Source organism: Ammospiza nelsoni, chromosome 3 (assembly GCF_027579445.1).
Source record: "Ammospiza nelsoni isolate bAmmNel1 chromosome 3, bAmmNel1.pri, whole genome shotgun sequence".
Classification (NCBI taxonomy): Eukaryota; Metazoa; Chordata; class Aves; order Passeriformes; family Passerellidae; genus Ammospiza; species Ammospiza nelsoni.
The window spans coordinates 21,942,873-21,957,146 of record NC_080635.1 but is presented as its reverse complement, the minus strand read 5'-3'; the positions used below and the strand labels follow the sequence as shown (position 1 = coordinate 21,957,146).

Genomic DNA, 14,274 nt, shown 5'->3' with positions numbered 1-14,274 from the left:
TTCTGCTGAAGGATGAATTTGAGAGTAGTATTTCTTTTGAGAATAGGTTAAATTTTTAGGTATTTCATTAAGAATCTATTTAGGTTCCAAAGTTTTTATCTATATTGATCCTTATAAATCATAGAACTATGTATAAATTAAAGTAGAATTGTTTAGAAAAAATTATTTCCAGTCTGATTGTTCATAATTTTAATGTATGTAGTGCTCTAGGGTTCAGGTATCAAGGAACCCAAATTACCAGCAGTCCCTTCTGGAATAAGTGTTATGGCCATTCATGCATTTATAATTCTTATAGTGTGGGATGTTATCCTCTTTGATTTCTTTCTTTTGTTATGATTTGAATACAAAAACACTACTTTAGAATGATTTTAGGAACTACAGGTTTTTGGAAAACCTTTAGGTCCCGGGGATTCTTCCTTTTGATTTGGGCTAGCATATGTTGGACTACAGATACAGAGGACTGTAGTTTTTCAGTCTTATTTCGGGGAGAAAAATTTGTTAAATTCTTAAATGCTTAAATTATTCTAACTTAAATACCTAGGATGCAGTAGGGGTTTGATTAATGTCTTGGTAGCCAGCTGAGAGCATCGAGATATTTTGATTTTGGCGTGGCAAAATTTAAAATGTGAGATGATAAACACCATAATGTCTGTACATGATTTAAAGAAAGGAATCAGAAGATTTACACTGTTGAATCCCACTTTGGCAATATGAATAGACATGTAATGTATAGACTCATAGAATGGCCTGGGTTAGAAAGGACCTTAAAGATCATCTGAGTCCTTCCAACACCACCACCATGGGCAGGGACACGTTCCACTAGCCCAGGTTGCTCAAAGCCCCATCCACTGGCCTTGAACACTTCCAAGGATCCACAGCTTCCCTGGACAACCTGCTCCAGTGCCTCACCACCCTCACAGGAAAAAACATCTTCCTAATACCCAATCTAAACCTGCCCTCTGTTAGCTTAAACCCATTCTCCCTTGTCTCATTCCTGCAAGCCCTTGTAAAAAGTCCCTCTCAGCTCTCTTGTAGCCCCCTTCAGGTACCAGAAGGTGCTGTAAGGTCTCCTCAGGCCTTCTCTTCTCCAGGCTGAACACTCCCACTTCTCTCAGCCTGTTTACATTTTCGAGGTGCTCCAGCCCTCTGATCATGGCCTCCTTAGCCTTGCACCAGCACTTTCACATCCCCCTTTTGGAGACCCTCAGCTGGATGCAGCACTCCAGGTGAGGTCTCACCAGAGCAGAGTAGAGGAGGAGGATCACGCTGGTGCTGGTCACACTTCTTTTGATGCAGCCCAGGATATGGTTGGCTTTCTGGGCTGCCAGCACGTATTGCTTGGTCATTTACCTTCCATCTGTTGGTGTGTAAACATAAATAATTCACTTGATGGCTCTTTTCCTGCCAAGAGTCACAGAACCATACTGAAAAAGCAAAATGGCAAAAAACATTCCCCTCTCCTGCCGCGTTTTTGTGTTGACAGATTAAGCTGCAAGATATACCTAACTAACTGACAAAATGCTTTCACAAATATTTCTGGTCCCCCAAAAAACTCCAGGTTAAAGTGAGCTAAAAATTTTTAGGCTTCAGTTTGATATCTTAATTCCTTGCTGGAAAATTAATTCTTATAATGAGGATTATGGTGTTCTCTTGATGAATAGTCTCCAGTAGAATCAGACAATTGCAGCATAAATAAATGTATGTAGGCATTGGGTGGGATATTTTTAAAACAATAACTGTTTTTCCCAGTTACACCAGTTAGGCTCCATTCTGGCTGCTTGAGGAAAATGAGATCCCATAAGCAAAAGCAGCTGGAGTTGCAAAATATTTTGAGTAATATCTTTCCATGCTAATTCCATTTAGGAGTCATATTTAAAATAGGAGACAATTTTGTTCTCATATTTGGACACTAGATAGTAACTCTAACTTCCTTGTTCAAGCTGAATATAGAGCAAGTAATATTGGGGAAGTATATATTGCAGTTGTTAAGCAGGCTTTTGCAAAATCAGCTGTTGCTATTTGCCCAAAAAATTGAAGGAACTAATTTTCAGCATTTGACTTCTTAGATACCCTTTAGTATAGAGATTCTTGCTTATGTAGATTTTCAGGATCACACGTTCCTAAACAAATGAGAATCTTTGGAGGGAGAAGATGACATCTAAATTTTTTTTCTGGCAAATAGCTTCTGCATTTAAAGAAAATGAGTGCAGATTTCTTTCTCTATATAGATTTTTTCCCTGAAATATATAATGGGTAATGTTAAATTCTATAAATTTTCTTTTCCAAACTGACCCTATATGGAATACACAGTAGCTAAAATGTTGATAAAGCCTCCCCTATAATTAAGGATGAGCCTGATCTACTATTTGCTAATTCTGGTAGTAATAGAGTAGTAGTGACCTTCAGTGGGTCTAATTGGCAGATGTTATTTTCTGAAACACATTTCAGAGTGTGATAATAACAATAGAAAAATTAACATCAATATATGCTATCTGCTGAAAATGCTATTAATGCTCTTATTAGAATATATAAAAATATTACTGTTCTTATCTCCCTTTTTTAATCCACCTTAAAAAGAGCACAGGGTGTGCTTTAATTAATGTGTCTTCTCGGTGCAGGTACAATTCTATTTAAAAGTCATTAAGATTTATTGTCCTTAGCTTGAATAATTGCTGTGCTGTCTCTATCTCCATATGTACTTTCATGTTTTAGGGGAAGAGAAACAATATTATTTTATATTCAGGAAAATGTTTAACTTGTTTTTCAGTTCAAAGAGATATTGTGCTTTTGATGAAAAGGGAGCTGTGGCTTTCAGAACATGTACTGACACTTAAGGAGAGACAGAAAAAAGTAAATGGAGGCTTTTGTGATTTCAAATTGGCAGAACTATTTATTCAAAGTAGGAGCTAGATCAAACCTTCATCCATTAAACTTAAAACTTTTATGCTGAAGTACATCAATATGTACTCCTCAAAGGCCATTCCTTCTCCTTTTCTGCCTTCACTTTGCTGTCTGGCAGGGGTGATGCAATCCAGGACTTCATTAGCTTCTGGTGTCTTCCCTGGGTCATCATTTGCTCTCAGGTGTGCTCTCAGGCTCTGCACTGTATGAAATGCCCTCAAGGAATTTAGATTTAAATAGGACAGAAGGCTGATAGTGTGCCCTGGGATCTAAAGCTGGGGTTGGAGGAATACCTGGGGGTCTTTTGGGAAGACCAGGGAAGAGGTAGGCTGTACCTTGTGCCTCACAGCCACGAGGGTGAGAATCATTAAATATGTGAGCTGGTGACCTGAGGTCAGATGCTCCAGTTTGCCTTTTGATTTCACTTTGCTCAATATTTCTTTTATTTTTTTTCTCTAAGTTGGTGTGATTGGTCTGAGACCATACTCCACACTGGTCTAGAGGAGGGTGAATGCATATCCCATAGTCCAAACAAGCCCCAGAGCTGTGCTTGTAGAGGCAGATGGCTCAGTCCACACTAGCTTAGCTATTTATATTCCACCTGAGGGCTTTGGAGAGTAGGAAAAGAAGTGGAATAGTGCTTGTAAAGTATCTTTACATGTAGGCAACTTTTATGTATTTTTGTTTTAGTGTTTCTTTCCCTCATAAACTGGAATACAAGATTTTATAAATAAGAGATCTTTAGCTGAAAGCCTTCTTCTCTGTCTCATGAAGCATTCTATCCCCATTTGAACTACTTTCATATGTGCAGGTGAGGTGATTAGAGACTTCTAAAGATTCCACTTGCTTTGTAAAAGAAAAATCACAGCCTATATACTTTTTAAAAAGGTGTGAAGGTAATAATGGCTCACAATTTTGCTATGTGCTGAAATTCCTGTAAATTGTACAGGCTGTTTTCAAAAGCAAGCAGGGAATATAAACAAAATGCTTCAGTGTACCAAAAGCAAAAACATTTGGAATTTATTTTGCACTGCCTGACAATAATAATTTAAATGGCTTCACAACATGCACAGAGAAAATTTTACGTTCAATTGCTTCTCTGTTAGGAACTCCTGTTTGGAATCATAAACTTTTATAAGAAACTTCTTTTCTGTAGATCCCTATCTTTAGAGTGCTCTTTGCCAAAGAATCAGTGAGAATGTCTCGAGTGGCAGCTCACTAAGTGTCTGGATGGAGGCAAGGAAGAGGCATGGCAAGACCATTTCAGTGAAAAAGGCATTGCTGGGGTGCTGGTGAGGCACAGAGGGCTCATCCTCCTCTGCCAAGGAAAATCCCACACACCTGCATCGTTTAAAGTCGCTGAAAACTGAAAGCTCTGGAAGCAGAAATTAATTCTTGTTCCTGGGAATATTTCTGCAGTCTTGTAATTGCACTTTCTTGAATTGCTTGGATAATGACATTTTATCAAAAATCTTTTGTTACATGTTGTGGAATTCTGTGAAATTAAAGAGCTGGTGACAGTGTGATTTCTATCATGGCAATGTTGAAAAATCAGTTGAAAATTTGCGAAGAATTTCTTTTGATGTGCTTGTTCATTTTTGCAGATGTATATGCTAAAAGAATTAGTATGCTCATGCTCAGTTATTTAACCTCAATAGAGAAAAATTTAAACATTTTAAAAGTTAAACATGTTACTTGCTTTGCTGAATCAGGCATGTAACACATAATTAGTTGGAAGTCAAAGGGGAAATTCAGAGGAAGTTAGTTATGCATGGTGCTTCATTTTTTTCTGTTAGTAAGATTCTGTATTAGTCTTAATTTGAAAGATTATTGGAGGAGAAAAAAGAGAATAACAAGGAATAAGAGGCTACTTCACACCTTCATGCACCTGATGAACCTCACTGGCAAAATATTAATTTTCTTTTTAAAGAAAATAATAATATTAATAAAAATCTTCAGAGCCTTTTATTTTAGAAACTTGGTACTATTCCTTCTTTTTTAACCTTAACCTTTTTTTTGTTTTATAATATGCTGATAGAACTACATAGAGAAGCATTTTTACTAGTATTAATAAAATACTCAGCTATTTGACATTATACACAAAATAATGTGTGTATATATTTTCTCTTGAAGACATATTCTCTTTCTTATTATTCATCTTATAAATATTAAGCAGTATATTTGCACATATATTAAATATGTGCAAAAGAGGAATTTTTCTATCCTGATATAGATATCTCTGTAGGTATTTCTGTCACTGCTGCCCATCTCCCCTGGACTGCTATTTTTGTCAAGATTTTCCTGGATACATGGGCTGTGTATGTGCAGCTTATAAGGAAGGATAGATACAGCAAGAAAAAACTGATGAAGTAAAATAATGTCAGTTTTGAACACTGACTTGGGGAAAGGCCTCTTGAAGTGAAACAGGGTGTGTGAAAATTTTAAAAGCAGAAGGAGGATTGTAGTTTACCTTACAGGTCTATTACCTGCAGTCATTTTGACCACTTGTATCAGCTTGTCATGGTCTGATCCAAGGCTGCTGAGTGCAGGATTATGGGATTTGCAGTTCTTGTTTTAAATCTGTGACTTCACTGACCCCAAGGTGTGTTCAGAGTTTGTTGCCCTAAGTCTGGCATAACTTAATTTGTCAGTGCTTCTACCACATTTTATTTTTTGTAGGGAAGCTAGAAATGTGTACAGGCAGGGTGGTTTTCTGTTCTGCAGGAAAACATATGGATTGCCTTGTCCCTAGGATGGAGAGGCCAGCAAGAGCCTGTTTTACCCAGCACCCACTGAGAATTGATTTAGTTGTAAACAAATTGCAAACTTGTTTCTAGGAAACAAAGTGATTGTAAGAAAGCCATCAAACACTAGGAAAAAGTTATTTAGGATCTCCATTAAAGTTGTGGCATCAGGTTGTTTTTGTCACTCCATGTAAAATTCATCATATGTATTTTTTTGTGGAACACCTGGAACAATGTATTTTATCTACACCTCAGTATATTGCTAATGAAGTTTTTTTGCAGAATGAATGTTACTTTGTCATATTTGATATGTGTTTACACTTGATAAGCATATGTGGCTAGTAAAAGTTTCATGAAAGGGTGGAATATAAACTTTTCACTTTAAAGTGCATCATGTTTTTGCTAGCTGTGTTAGCCTGGCATCCTGCTCCCATGAAGCTATCTCACTCAGAGATAAGCAAGTGGGAATTCTGGTTTTTGGAGCTAATTCAATTTTGTTAGAATAAGAATTAGAGGTAAAAATTAATGCAAACAATAACAACAACAACAAAAAGGAAATAATTGAAAAAAGCACAGAAGTTCTACAACTGATGAGATGTAGATACTGTTTACTGGGCAAAGTGACAGCTGAATGAAATGCAGAATCTGTGCTGGGAGGCAGAGCCATCTGAGTTGATGTTTTAAGCTTCTAAGAATATTTTAATAATCATTACCCAGTTACTTTAGAAATTGCCTTAGCAACTCAGTGTAAGCTATTGAATACTGCCATATCCATACAGAGACCTTTCTTGGAATACTCCTTCACCTCTCCAGTACAGCACTTTGACTTGAAGGAAACTTACTTTCTATGAATATTTATAGCCTGTTCTTTTACAAGAAGTTTTATTGATTTGATTAGTGCTCCCACAGAACACAGATGAAAAGAAACCTCTGAAAGGAGATCAACTTCTGTCTTGTCAGTTCTTGAATATTGCACACTTTATTAATGTCAGTCTAGGCTTTCCTGTTATTATTCCTAGTTATAAGAGAAGTATTGGTAATGTCTTTTTTTTTCAGACAAATTAAAAATCAGTATTTTTAATGTATTTTATTTTTAGGACTGAACATCAACACCCTCTAAATAATCTATTTGCAGTTTTGTGACACAGAATTATGGGCTAGTGCTAAAAATCAGAATCTTGTAGTTTGGGATCCAGAGAATACCAAACACTCAATAAACAGCAGCAATTTGTGACAACATGGTTCCCAAATCCCTGACTAAAACTGTGAGAATTGGCTTCTAGAAGCTGGAGTGGGTGAGTGAAGTGGTTGAGTCACCAACCCTGGAGGCATATAAATGATGTGTAGAAGTGGCACCTAGGGACATGGTTTAAGGGTGGGCTTGGTGGTGTTAGCTTAATGGTTGGACTCAATCTTTAAAGGTCTTTCCCATCCTAAACAATTCTATGAAGAAATTACACCAAACTTCTGTAAAGCAAAGATTTTTTGATTTCTTAGCAGACCATGGTCTGAAATAGAGAGAACTTCATCTCTATTCATTGCACAGGGCTCTTCCATCAGGAAGATTCATGCAGGAATTTCTTAAATTGAAAAGTTAAATTCTTTTCTGTACATGCAATTGATGAATTAACTTGGAAGAGCACTATCTGCATATTCATGATGGGATTCCACAGGCAGCAGCTTGTGAGCAAGGGCTGTAACACACAGTATGTTCATGAGTGAAAGAATTCATGTGTATATATAGCACAGAAGTGTACTTGCAAAGCAAAAGTATTTGTATTCAATTCATTTGGGGTTTAGATTTTAATCCTTGTTCTTGTTCAACCTTCATATTCTCTTGCTCTATGTTCAGGAATGTGTGTGCATGCACATGTGTTGGCCCTGACAGGAGGGGAGCCCAGAGCTTTTAGCTATTGGCAGCACCTATCTCTGTGTATCTCTAGCTTGAGCAAGCCTGAGGGTCTTTGAGGGCTTCAGATGACAAACTTTCACTAATTAATGATCAGTGTAATTCATAGTGCTCAGCTACTGATTTGGTGTGAGTTATGGGCCTAATTGATATAGAGAATTTTGGACTTACCTCTCTTCTGTGCTTCAGTTACCTACCTGTAAAAAGGGGAATAGGAATTTTCTACCTACTTTGCAATGTTGGGAGGGAAGTCACACGGAGAACTGGAAAAGCCCTTATACTTGAACTATCCAAAGCCATAAAACCTCATGGAATGTGTGTTTGTAAATATGCAAATATATAGCACGGGCATGTCAGACTGGAAGTGTAGGAAAGAGTCAAGAGAAGGAAAGGAAAATGAATCAGTGTAAAAATGGAGATTGTTTTCCACACAATGAGCATAAACATGGAAGTTTTGCTGTTTCTGCAGTGTATGCAGGGATTTCCCCATAGTCAGTATGGGTACAAACATTGTCTTGTAGTTTAATGATTACGTCTAGACCATTTTTTATTCTAAAAGGAATATCTTATTCATCTGTGATTAAGTGCATATCTCTGCTTTGGCGCTGTTGGGCAGGGATGTATTTAATGCTAATCTCCTGAGCCCAAGCGCTGATCCAAAGGGAAAAAAGCATTTTATCTTCTAGAAATTCAATGAGGTACCTTTTGTAAAGATTTTACCAGATAGCTCCTCAGGGCCTGGAAAAAGCATCCTTTGATCTCTTAAAATCAATTTGACATTCAGTATCAAACCCCACATGTGCCCTTTGAGAAGGGCAGTCACTGTAATTGAGCGGGGTGGTCAGGCTGGATGTGAACCATGGAAACACCACTGACAGTGGCACACAGAGTTTGGTGGCTGAGGCCAAGGCCATGGCAGCTGCTTCCCCTGCTCCAGCCTCCTGGGAGTCAGCAGCCAACAGCTCTGCCTTTTCTCTGACTCTATGAAACCTCAGTACCAACTTTCTGTAATCCACTTTTGTGTAATTAAGCGTGTGCCTGTTCACCAAATCATTTATCCTCAGTATTGAGCTCTTCCATCAACGGACTGCATATCCAAACCTACTGCTGGGAGTAGTTGCTCATACCTTAAAATATACAGTATTAACTTGGGATAATTTAAACTTTATTTCTTTTTGATATCTCATGAATGATGTCTTGTTTAATCTGAGGTTTGTCATAAACACAGAGAAAACATTTGCTTGTACTTGAATTTGCATTTCCTTGTATAGAAAGAAAATGTTTCAGAACTTCCCCATAACTTTCAGTTCTACCTGAGGTACTTGAAATAAATGAATCATAGGTGGTAGGACTCTCTTCCAGTCAATTTAGCAAGTAAAATCTAGTCTTAGAATTCTCAAAAGCACCTATAATCTCTCACATGAGAAATTACTTAATAGCTAGATATTTTCAGTAGATGCCCTGCTTTGTATAGGAATTTTATGTAAAAATCATGCTCATTTTGGAGTCTCTATATTTCTAACTCCACTTTGAAAATGTGTATCCACAAGAGTTTTCTGAAGATATCGGTTAATTAGAAAGCAAAGGAATTGCTCTCTCTAGTTAAAACAGAAAAAAAAAAATTAGTTTTCAGTCTTCCTTTTTAAGAAGGTTTGAACACAAGGATGCTTGCCATCTGAACAAAAGTATAATGTCAGTTGTATGACAATTCATGGCATTTCAAGCTTTTTCATATTTGCAATATAATCTATTGTTTGTCATGGGGGAAGACTCAACCAAAATTGAAACTTCAAACATTGTTCTGTTCAAAAGCAGAAATATATAGTTATTAAAGTTACTTATATCTGCCTAACAGCGAATCTGCTTCTCGTGGAAAAGTTACAGATGCTTTCATTCTCCCAGAAATATGTCAAAAAGACTATATGAAAGTAAGGAATCCTAAAAAAAATTTCTTTCTTTGGATTTTTTTGTTTTTTGGTTTCTTAAAAATTCTTTTCATTTTTCATACCCCTGCTTCCACCTCTATAGCTGACCAAAGGGATACAGATTTCCTTTGAACCTGATTTGAATCTCAGGGATTCCTTGGAGTTTGGAGCTGAAACCCTGGAATATGTTACTTTTTTGAGTGGAGCAATTAGTTACAATCTACTTACAATGGGCTTTTATTCTTAATTCACACAGAATCAAAGAATCAGAATTGACTCAAGGGTTACTGGAAGCTCCTTGTAAAATGCACAGTTGCTTGTCAGAGACAAGTCCTTTGTTCATTAAAAGCATACTGAGAATTTAGCAGGACATGAAAGGGATTTGGTGAAATGAGGAGGCAAATCATCCTCCTGGTTATGAAAGTGAAGTGGGGAGGGTGCATTGGGGAAGGACAGTCTGAAAAGGATGCTGACAGTATTTTGGATGAAACAGATCCCATTTAGCAAGTTAAATTTTGTACTCTGTACTGCTCATGGCAGATAGCATTGATTAAAAGCTTTGAGAGAAGCTTTCCAATGAATTTAGAAGTTTAGATCCAGCAACTTGTTAATTTCCACAATCAAACCCAAGTATATTGGGTTGAGGTGGGGAATGGACCAGTTCTAGGAATTTCCCCCTCAGAAACAGGGGAAGGGATGAGCAGCACAGGACTGAGAATGTGAAGAATAAGCAGGGCACTGAGGCTGCCTGTGCAGTGGGCACGTCCTGTCCCATCCCATCCAAGCAAGGAGCTCTGGGGCAGGGAAGAGCCAGCAGACTGTGTTGTCATGTGGCTGATTCCCCAAGGTCTGCCTGTGAGCAAGGCAGACTTTATGCTGCCTCGTGAGTGGAAAGGGGAGCTCTGAAGTGAAATATGGCAGGGAGCTACTGCATTGCTACTGGGGTCAGACGTTCCTGCCCTCCCCATGCAGGAGCTCTGTGGTACTCAGGGACATGCAGCAGAATTCCTAGGGCCACGTTCTCTTCTCCCAGCCAAAATTAAGGTTTCCTTGGTTTTTATCTAGCAACAGAATTCTTCTTTTTTTTTGTCTTTATTATAATTATTTAAAGAAAGAAATAATACTTTTCTTCTGACACAAACCCCTTGGGAATTACATCAGCCATATGAAATATAAATACATTTTCTCTCCTGTTGTATAAATAATGGATTAGGTTTTCACTGGAGAAGCTGAGAGTAGGATTTAAGGACAACTTGTGTAACTCTCAAAGTAGGCTGTGGTGTACAGCAGCAGACTGTTATAAAACACGACACAGTAGGAAATGTGATTAATGTGTGATGGAAACCCCTTGGTAGATCAGGTCACTAAAGTATGTACCCTACCCATGGTTTGTGTAATGCTCAGGGAGCATCTGGGCAGAAATGAGCTGCTACCTGGTGGAGTGCTATTTTATCCAGTAATGTGTGATTGAATCATACAATTATCACACAATACCTTTTCTGTGTTTATGGAAGAAAAGCATTTGGCAGTTTTTAGGATAAAAAACATGAGTTTGAGCATAAAAGTGAACTAGGGTCCTTCCTTCAAGGAAGACATAAGTCTGGTTTAGGGAGAGCACCCAGAGCTGAATGTGAACTTGGTGTCCTCATACCAATTAGCAGCAGATGAGCAGTATGCTGCAGAGCAGCAGCCTCTGTGAGAGCTCTGGGATGCTCACAGAGTGCCTGCTTGTGTTATGGGGCCAGCCAAGCAAAACTGCCTGCTTGGCATGTGCTCCACTGGGCTGGTGTTTTGTCACCATTGCAAGACATTGCTTTTGTAGAGAAGTAAATAAAACGTGACTGCCAAATCCCCTAGCATGAGTTTTCTAAATCTGGTGCATCCAGACCCCTGATTCTGAATTGCATTAAGACCTCCCAGGAATTATAACCTGGAACAATTTGAGCTTCTGTTGATGCATAAACAGACATGTTTATGAAAACAGAGTAGCTTGGATCTGCTTGTCCCTTTTTGATTGGTGATGAGCTAATTTTATTTTAAAACTTTACTTCTTTGTGCACGAAGGGGCAGAGTGAACTCAGTGGAGCTGAAATTTCCTGAATTATAATTTTAACCCTGACTCTGGTTTAAGGAAGCATATTGGGTTGGTCTAAGTTGCTGTGACTTTTTCCCAGTTTTCTGAGTCAGGCTTTCTCTCATATATTAGTGAGAGAACATTTACGAGATTGTAGGACTCTGCAACCTGTAATTGGTATTTCCTGTGATTTTGTTCCTTTTTTTTTTTTTTCTTTTTTTTTTGAGCTTTATGAGCCAAGATTTAGGGAAAATTTAAATATCAACTTTCTTATCTCTGACTGAATTCTGTCAATATTGTATTTGTTGTTTACAGAAGTGCAGTCTGAAAGAGAATTATCTAGGAGTAAAATATATTCCCATTGTCATTTAATTTTATGGTAATGAATCATAAAATGGCCTGGGTTGGAAGGGATCTTAAAAGATCATCCAGTTCTTGCTTCCCTGCCATGGGCAGGGACACCTTACACTAAACCACATTGCTCAGAGCTCCATCCAACCTGGCCTTGAACACTTCCAGGGATGGGGCACCCACAGCTTCTCTGGGCAACTCATTCCAAGTTAAGTGAGGGACATTTTGTCTTGTGTGTTTTGAAGGGAAAAAGTAGTTTTAGCAACAGAGCTTTGGTGTAGCTTACCTACATGAGAACAGAACCAGAAATTAAGATAATAAGTTTCATAAAGAAAATCTACCATCATGCTCAGAATCCTTAAATAAAAATACTATTTAAATACAATAGTTAAGGCATTCATTAAATGCACTCTATATTGCAGGAATTTTGTCAGGTTGTGAAAAAAATGCTAAGCTACTTTAAAAATAAAATTGTTCAGATTGTTTCCAGAAAAATGGATTTTCTTTGGGGGATTTCTGTGCCTATGATGTTTTTCTTATGAAAAATTTAAGACACTAAGGCAAATTTCTCAACTACATGCCAAACCACTTTGCTTTTTATTTGCAAGTTATTTTTCTAACAAGAAGGTAATGTTAAAAGAAGCTTTTGTCTGATTTCTGAAGATAAGCCTTTTTATGTCAAGTTTTCCCTTTTACCTCCTTTGAAGGGCATGTTGTTCTGCTAAAAAGTGAAATAATGTCAGAAATTCTGGGGTGTTACTGCTACTGCTCCCTCAAAACATGACTGATCCTTTGGAGGAGAAAAACGTTTGAATTAAAACCCAGGACTTGAGCTCTTGAAACTTTATTGTAGGGTTCTGCCTGTGTGACCTTGTCCAAATCATTAAATACTGATCCTGGAAGATGTACTGAGGGCATTCCACAGGTGCTGCACCCTGTGCTCTTTGTATTTCACTTTCTCTGTTCTGAGTGGACCAGCAGCAATGGAGCCATCACAGGAATTTGGGCTGCTCTTTTACACAAGCCTCTGAAGACAAAATGATTTCCACTTTCAAATGGACAGAGCCATGAGCTGTATCTCTAAGCTTTGTTTGAAGGAACCAAGGCCTTTAATAATGAAGAATCTAGGCAGTCCCATTTATGGTAGAAATCCCTGTTTTGCTCATCCAAGTGGTTTGGGCTTTTTAAAAGCCGCTTCACTTTGAAGCTTGGCACATGTGAAGGAAAATTGTGTTGCTTACAGGTGCTGTGTTGTGCTTAAACCTGTGTAATTTACAGGTGCTTCAGCACACACTGTCAGTCTAAGGCATAGATCAATCAATTTCTATTAACTACATGTAGTAGATGATAAGAGAGTAGCTCAGAGAGGATTGTACAACATACATTTTCATTTAATTTCTCTCAATGTTTGCTGTGTCATATGGTTAACCTGGTTAGCCTGTTTTTAACTGTTCTGTTCCCACAGTTCTTTTAAAACTTATAATGTATTATGTGTAACCTATTAAACATCTCAAGTTGTTTGCAATTTAGGCTTTGGAAACATCTCCCCACGCACACAAGGTGGAAAGATATTCTGTATCATCTATGCCTTATTGGGAATTCCTCTGTTTGGTTTTCTGTTGGCTGGTGTTGGAGATCAACTAGGGACAATCTTTGGAAAAGGAATTGCCAAAGTAGAAGATACCTTTGTTGTGAGTATGCTGACTGCCTCATTTTGCTCTTTTGCTGCTTGTTCTGAATCTCACAGGTGAAATGAAAAGTCTGAAAAAAACAGGTATAGCTCATTGTTGCAATCAGATGTGCAGGAAAAGGTAGGAAGGACTTGGCACAGTCTGAACTTGCTAATGAACACCTCTGAGAATTGATTGAAGACATATTCCCTACTATTGTTATGGCTGGGAAGTGGAACAATTCCCAAATAATTTTGGTTTTGCTCTTTCCTTGTTACTCATAAGCCTGCTGTGATGCTTACCCTTAAAGGTTTTTATCTAGATTGTGATAGGAAATGTATTCACTGAGATTTTTGAAGCAATGAATGCTTAGTAACCAAGTTTTTAGCTGTTTGCATCAGCACTGCAAGTGTTAGGACTGGTTTTCCACACCAAGCCCTACCTTTGCTTGCAGGACACCTTTTCTTTATGGAAAAGGTCTGACATGGCTTTGTTTTTGATACAGAGCAAACTGGGTCTGTGTTAAGAAGTCTTATGTAACAGGCAAACACAAGCTTGAAAGCTTTTTAAGAAAAGGCATTTTTGGCTTTGAAACCTCAGTTCGTGTCCAGACAAGGTACTGGTGGATAACATAGATTTCCATTGAGATTTGCCTGAAAAAGGCAGGAACATTCCATAGGAACATTTTATAATTTCTGGG

The 14,274-nt window shown here is 37.9% G+C and overlaps 1 protein-coding gene across 3 annotated transcripts in view; it reads left to right on the top strand.

Moving 5' to 3' along the window:
* Positions 1 to 14,274, top strand: part of KCNK2 (potassium two pore domain channel subfamily K member 2) — a 113,557-nt gene that overhangs the window by 72,723 nt on the left and 26,560 nt on the right. For all 3 annotated transcript variants that reach the window (XM_059469550.1, XM_059469551.1, XM_059469552.1), the window contains one exon: positions 13,435 to 13,595. In XM_059469550.1, coding sequence (XP_059325533.1) covers positions 13,435 to 13,595 — 161 coding nt within the window. The remainder of the gene's footprint in view (positions 1 to 13,434; positions 13,596 to 14,274) is intronic.